The sequence below is a fragment of the Geospiza fortis genome, unplaced genomic scaffold (assembly GCF_000277835.1).
Source record: "Geospiza fortis unplaced genomic scaffold, GeoFor_1.0 scaffold396, whole genome shotgun sequence".
Taxonomy (NCBI): domain Eukaryota; kingdom Metazoa; phylum Chordata; class Aves; order Passeriformes; family Thraupidae; genus Geospiza; species Geospiza fortis.
In genome coordinates, this window is record NW_005054345.1 from 646,916 (window position 1) to 654,563 (window position 7,648).

General features: G+C 39.8%; 1 protein-coding gene across 9 annotated transcripts in view; it reads left to right on the forward strand.

The window, feature by feature from the left end:
* Positions 1-7,648, forward strand: part of ELAVL4 (ELAV like RNA binding protein 4) — a 64,416-nt gene that overhangs the window by 39,336 nt on the left and 17,432 nt on the right. For all 9 annotated transcript variants that reach the window (XM_031058582.1, XM_014307824.2, XM_031058581.1 and 6 more), the window contains exon 3: positions 5,226-5,329. In XM_031058582.1, coding sequence (XP_030914442.1) covers positions 5,226-5,329 — 104 coding nt within the window. The remainder of the gene's footprint in view (positions 1-5,225; positions 5,330-7,648) is intronic.

Sequence of the window (7,648 nt, forward strand, 5' to 3'; positions counted from 1 at the left end):
GCCCCATCACCAAGGCATCAGTGTCTTGCTTGCAGCACATGCACCAGGACTGGGCTCTTCCTCAGCAAAGCGCAGGCAGATCAGAAGCAGCAATTTTTCTTTCCATTTCTGATTCTGTGACTTTATGGCAAGAATAGTTTTAACTCTTGTGTCATTGTTGCAAGCTTGATGTAGCCTGTGTCAGTCTTTGATTTCAGCATTCCTAAAGCATGCCACAGCTAACTTGGTTTGTCAGGATGTAATCTTTGTGCTGTGCAAATGTGTGTATTTGTGGTTTACTGAGGAACCTAAATTGCTTTGTGCTTTCCCTCTGTCCTCTTTGTGCTTATCCTCTCCTCCTCCTGTCTTTCTGCAGTCAATTTTCTCAAGCAAGGAGTTTGGGTTTTTTCCACTTACTGGTGGAAATAAACAATTTAGGGCTAAGATCTGTTTCCTGAGATAGACCTGTAGGAAAGCATCTTTCTCGTGATTTCCTGTTCACAATTCCCAGTAAGAGATCTGTTGGCTCTTTTAATCCATTTAATGTGTGCTCTGTTAATTTTGTTTTAGTCAATTAATAAGCAGTACCAAATCAAGTCCTTTAGAGAAGACTAAGTATATCAATGTTGATTAAATGGTATTCTTAAAATTTATAGGTCAAACTTGTAATCTCATCAAGAAGGTTGTCAGTTCAGTTTGACAGAATCTATTTTCCATAGACTTAATTTGATTGACATTGATTTTATTACCTATCCCCTCACTAATTCTTTATTATGAAAGTCCAGTATTGAATATTCTGTAAATTTGCCTTGCTCAGCATTAGACTGCTGGACCTGTAAGTACTTGGACTGTCCAGTCCTCCCTCTTTGAATTCCAGTGCAAACATTTTTCCTCCAGCCTCCTGGAATTTCTTGATCACAAAAGAGAGCCATTAGCCCCTTTTTTTGGAGTCTGTTCTCTGCAAATAGTCCAGATCATTTAATTTAAACATATATAACTTCAGGAGCTCCTGTTAGCATTCACCTGGGTATATCTTCACATACTTCTTCAGGTGTACAATGCCTCTTGTCTCTGTACTGTTACTATTAGTATCTCCTGGTGAGTCAGGATGAGTGTTAAGGGATCTTTTTTCAGTAACCTAAAAAAAATTACTTTGTTATTCCAACCTTTACTAGAAGGGTTTTATGCCTTTTTAAAATCTGTTTTCTATGGTATTTCTGTTCTAACTTAGAGGGGTTTTTCTATATGTTTTCCCTTTACTTCTTAACCTAAATATGGAATTGGCCGATGTGTACTGGCCTATAGTGGAAATAAAGGAAGGTGCAGGTCTTTGACACTGTCTTTTTAACAGTTGCAGGTTTTTGGACGTATGGATAAAAATGATACAGGGTGAATTGATTTTTTTTTTCTATCTTCTTTGTCATTACTTGTTTTAAGTGTAATTTTCAGCTCTGAAATGGAACTTTCTCAAATGCAAAACATGTACATTTCCAGTTTGGGTTTGGCTTTGCCTGTTTTGGTTTTTTTAAGTCTGTCAAGTCCTTGATAACTTCTAACCCTGTTACTGCTCATTTTTAGACCTATTCCTTACCAGATTCTGGGAGGTCCACTATCCATTTTCTGCTGCTAGAGAAAACATTCGGAAAGAGCAGTAGGAATAGCAAGATAACAAGGTGTTGTTTTAGGATCAACTAGAAATATCTCTTGCCTGACCTACTGAATCACAGCATGTGATGAACTATTGGATTCCAAATCACAGAAAATATTTACTATTTGCGGTGCTGTTCCTGGGAAGTGTAGCATGGGAATGAACTACAGTGTCTGTGTGGGATCCCACTGAGAGGTCCAGCTGCTTGCTTTGTGCTGCCAGATTGTGTCCAAAGAAGTGTTACCCTTTTGGAGAACATGCAGGAAGAGCACATGATGAAGAAAATAGGGAAGTTCATACTGTTTGCTGTATTTTGGAAGAAATCCTTTCCTTTCTTCACCTGTAACAGTTTTTAGTTCTTTCATATCTGGAGTCTGTTTTGTCTGACATAAGGTATATTGCTCTTGAGAGGAATTTGAAACTCATGTTTTTAGCTGCATGTATAAATTTTTTTGGCTTCTTAGCTGTAAATGTTTAGCACAGTAAAACTTTATGATGTTTTCCACAGTCATCATAAAGCTTTTCACAGACAAAATACTAATCTGAGTTTTTCTTTTCAATTTTTTGAGACTGGGGTGTTTGTGTCAGTTTTCAAACACATGATAATATTTAGGCAAGGTTGTTGAAAATACAAAGTAACCAAACAAAATAGACCCCTGAAGTGGAAAGCTCTCAATGGGAAATTTTTTTTCCCTTCAGCTTCGCTGGTACAGTGAGGTCTATGCCAGGACACAGCAGAAGGAATTTGCTGATGGAAACAACTGCATCAAGCCTTCAGTGGGCTGTGAAGGGTGTGGAGTTTGAGAGTTTTTAAGATAAAAGGGGTATTCATTGAATTAACAGAAATTCAGTGCTCAAACTCTGAGCATTCACCCTTTTCTGTGAGAGTAGAGTACTGCTAATATAGCAATCAGTGGGATATGAATTCATAACCAAATGCTTCTGAGTAACAGGCCTGCTATCCTGGTACAAATTCCATATATTTCTTGATGTCCAGGAGTATATACACTAACAAGAAGAAATCTTGTTTCTGCAGACCTGTTGTTTGAAAGAAAAAAGGTATGACAGTGTAATAGTTTTCATTAAGCCAGGTTCTGCAGTCCTGCATGAAGACAAGACCAACTTTATTTGTTTTGGTATTTGTTATCCTTCACCTTGGAGAAAATATATTTATCCATTGCCACTTGGTAGTGAGAATGAGAGATGATGGTATCTAAACTTGAATGTTACTGGGGGACTCCAAGAAAAATGTTGTGTAATTGTGATCTCATGATTTTCTTGTATTGCCATTTATTTCGCTTTTCTACTGCTAGTGCTGTCTGTGGGTTTGCTGTCCATGGTCTCTCTTGTGTAAGTACTTACAGAAGTGAGACTCTTTCTGTGGGAGATTGCTGAGAAGCAGTGTATTCGTTGTAGAGGTTGGTCAGTCCATGTGCCCTGAGAATAGCAGTGGCTGGACATGGAAGCCCAGGATCAGACATTGGCCATAAATCCCAGTCTCACATCAGCTACTCCTGCTCTCTATGTACCTTTGAAGCCCAGAGATGATTAATAGGGAAAGGACAGAAACACAGGTTATCCAAGCTCTGATCCTTGAGTCTCCTTCCCCCTATAAAAAGATGTTTGTTTCCTAGGGAATGGCTTTCCTCTCCCTAGGATTGTTTAGGATTAAATGTATCAAAGATTTGATGTGTTCAGAGGCACAGGGATTGGGGCTGTATAAAATACCTTAGGTAGGCAAGCAGAAGAAGGCATGGCAGGGAAAGTATCTTTACAGTATTTTTGCTCCAGGCTTTGTGCTCAGCCAGACTTCAGGTCATTCTTGGTTAATGTCATGTAACTTGGATAAGAATATTTTTGCTGAGATTAGTTCAGCTCTCCAGGAAGACCAAGTATGTTTTTAGACTTTTTTTCTGAAGTTAAATTGATGGGACGGAATTGCTCCCTGGCTGTATTGTATGTTAAAACAGCCATTTCTTCTCCTTCGCCTGCATGTGGGCATTTCAGGCATGAACTGCAGTGTTTCCATGGATTTTTAAAGTCTTCCATTGCATAGTTAGCAGCTTTTAGGGCTTTGATCTGATTTCGTAAGACAGAAGCGCTCCCTGTATTTGTGTTACAGCAAACGCTGTATTTTTGGTGGCGTCTGACTTTGAGAAACACACAGATGCTTTTTTGTAGTCCAGGAAACAAAGAAACAAAGCTTTGTGCTGGGAGGCAGGATCTGTGCCTCCAGGGGACATCAAGGCACTTGGTGTGCAGCTGCCTTCCCAACCTCCCCTTCCTCCTGGTGAGCAGGAGTTGGGTCGCTGCTTTGCTGCTCCTATGGCTAGAAATCTCCACAAATGCTGCTCCTCTCCTGGGGAGGGATTTTCACGTGTTTCCTTTCTCACTGCCTGTGAGCAGGAGCATTTTGATCCCCTGCACATCAGTGCCGAGGGACAGGTGGTTTTTTGGCATGCTGTGCCCCAGATACACAGAAGGGTGTATGAGAGGGAGCCTGACAGGATGGTTCACCTGCCTGCTTGGGCTTACTGATTCTTGAAATGTGATTATCTGTGTGTGTTTCTGAGTTCATGTGCCTTAAAAAAAAAAAAAAAAAAGCTGTGTTTACCAAACATGCAAAATAAGTTCAGTAGGATGCTGGAAGGAAGGGATCTGGAAGCGGCTGTCTGTCATGTTGCATTAATAGAATTGGTGCTGCAAAGCTGCTGCTTGGGAACTGGGAAAAGATCCCTGTGGAGCAGGTTCTCCCAGCCCTGTGCAGCCCCACAGCCCCGTGTGTGTCTGTGATCCCTGCAGTGCCCACAGCACGGCCTCTCCAGCCCCGTGTCACTTAGCCCAGTTATTAACCGGGTCTGTTCCTGCTGCAAACACACACACACACACGGGTCTGGCCAGGCAAACAGAAGCTGTTGAAAGGCTTTTGGCTGCTGCAGTGGCCTCCTGCCATCCCGTGCACAGCAGCAGTTGTTGCACTGTTTGGGTTTGCTGTCATCTCAAATGCTCCAAGGGGAGCTCTAATGTGGTCCCTCGCCCGGCTGCAATTTGGGCTGTCCCTTCTCCTATTTACTGGCTGCTCACTGAGCAGTAAAAAGAGATGTAAAGGTGGTTTTCTGTTCCTCAGCTCTTCAAGGTTAGTGTAAAAATGCAGTTTCCTAAATTTGTGGTTTAAATACTTCAAGATTCATTTATAAACAGCAGCAAAATTATATGTGTGTGTTTATTTAATTTTAAGAGGTGGCCTTGTTACTGGCAGGTCAGCCAGTTATATTTATTAGGAGCTCAGCACAAAACTATTACACAGTTCTGTTGCTGTCAAGCCTCATACATGCTTTGCAGTAAACTCCTGGGGAAGGCAGGGTGAGGAGTTGCTGCTTCTTGTTCTTACAGAAGGATCTTCAGAGCAGCAGTTTAAAGTTGTGATGGCTCCCCCTGTATTAAGGAGATAAAGAAATGGTGAAAAACAGCATAGAGACTCTAAGGGAAAGCAGGGATGAAATGAACAGTGTAAGAATATTGTGCTTCCACTCTTGGAAGTTGTTCCTGTGCTGAAAAATACTGAGTCCTTTTTTCTTTATTTCTTGTGTTTCAACAGGGCAGAGTTTAGGATATGGATTCGTTAACTACATTGATCCAAAGGATGCAGAGAAAGCCATTAACACTTTAAATGGACTCAGACTCCAGACCAAAACCATAAAGGTAAGACAATATAAAATGCCTTTTGCTCAATTCAGGAACGAGAGAAAGTAGTTGGAACTGTTTCTGGCAATTTCATCACTATTTTATTCTCTATTGTAAGGGGGTTAACGAGCTCCTCCTTGGAACAATGAGCGACATGCAGAAGATGAAATCTCTCTTCTCCGAAATTGCTGCTATTGTTAAAGAGAGGGGAAAGTAACAGGAAGCTCTTTAAAGCATGGCAGTGAGGCTTAAATGTAGAATAGAACAGCCAGAGTGATACCATTATCCATAAACAGGTGAAGTACCTGATGGTGTATTCACAAGTTACATGTTTCCTTATATTTTCACGGGAAATACTTTGTCACAGAGTTCTCTTTTAGTGACACTGCTGTCATTATCAGGTGTTGAAAGCATGTTTCTCACAAGTTAGAATATGTCAGTCTCAAAAAAAAAATTCTCAATTTCCACATCCTTAATTTGATTTATTTTTTAAAAGCTGGAGACTTCCCACCGAAGTCTCTTATTTCATTGTTTGTAATAGACCATTAGTTATTCAATGACTTTCTTAAGTGGTCTCACAAGAAAAGCAAGCTTCTACACTGTCACCGTTTTTGCTGCATGGCTGATAAAGCTGTTCTGGAACGGCTTACAGAAGATTTCCACATCCCAAATTCTGACAAATAATACAGCTTAAGGGATGTGAATCAAAAAATTGAACAGGAGCAAACAGCAGATCAGATTCAAATTATCTGAAACTGCTTTGATCATTTTTTGGATGTTGGCTTTTGATTTGCACCATTTTCTTAATTTTTCTTCTGTAGTTAATTTGTATTTCAAAGCTAAAAGTGTTAATATAAAAATAGAATTTTTACTGTACTGAATATTGGTACAAGTAATGTCAGTGATGTTGTATCTTGCAAAAAAAAGATGCAGTGTAATGTAGCCAACACGGTAGATTTTGGCAGTCTGGCTAAAGACTGTGGTTTGGAAAAAGTGGTATTCCCTGAAGCAAAAATATTTCTTGGATTCTGGTGTATTTCTGAGGATTGTTTCAAGCAGTTTTTCCCCTGATGTTTGATCAGTGAAGAGCAGAAGTGCTGAGCTGAGGGTTATGAAAGTGGTGGAGCAGCTGCATGGATTTCATAGGAAAGGCTGCTTCCAAACCTCCCTCAGACCATCCAGATCCCATCCCACAGATAGGCATGTGGGCCATACATCAAAATGCTCACAGCATGGTTTTGTAGAGCTAATGGAAACACTTACAGGAATATGTAAGGCAAGGCAGCAAAATCTACCATCTTATCAACTGCTGCAGGTGGAAATGCAGGCTTGGACTCAGCAGTTTCCACTTACAGTGAAAAGTTGCTCTCCAAATTGCTTTTAAAGGCACATTATCGGGGAAAAATATTTTGAAAATGCTTATTAAGAATTCAGTAGAACTTGAAAAATCTAGATCAGTTTTTCATGCAGCACATGTATATTTTGAACATTATTCAGCCGTAGGAAAGAGCTGCATTTCTTGTCCCTAAGTATCTCTGCTGCTTTGCCTCTGTTTTTCTTTTTTGTGAACCAGAGCAGTGCTATTACATTCATAATATTTCAAGGTTACAGGAAACTCATGCAGTAAAAAGACTCTAGAAACTGGAACCCACACCAATTATTATTATACATTTCTCACATGCAAAATTAAACCATTATACTTTTTTATCATCTGTAGTAAGACTTTTGTTATCTGGGAACTTGTATGTAAAATCTTATTCGTGGTACCTTTTTTTAAATTTTGTATAAATTTTAGGAATTCAGTGGTTTGTTTTGGGGTTTGCATGTTTATTAATAGCTTGTAAACTAGCATAGAATAAAAGGTCATGGGGGGCTCTTGAAAGCTGTTAAAATTTAATAATAAGCAATGAGATTGATGTAATATACATGCACAGGAGCTGCATAAGTTCTTTTATGGCTGGGAGGAAGCATAGGGTTTGGGATTTTTTTTAAATAAAGTTGGGTTTATGCAGTTGCCTAAAACAAACCCAAGGGAGCCTTCTATCCCAACAGCCAAATTTTTGGCCCCAGGGACATCTAATCAGTAGTTTCCAACCCAGTTTTTCATTGCAGAATCGCATGTGATTACCTTACCTTTACCCCCTTGGTTTTTTTTATATTTTTAATTATGTTTTACTTCTGGAAATCCTGATAAATTAGGTCTGCTTTCCCTAGTACTGTGCAGTGGGGATGGAGCTTTCCCAGTGTTCACACTGAGGGATAAATCAGGTGTATTTAGTGCTGCCAGTGGCATTTGTGTTGCTAGAGAGATCTCTGGTTTCCAAAAGGTTTCAAGGA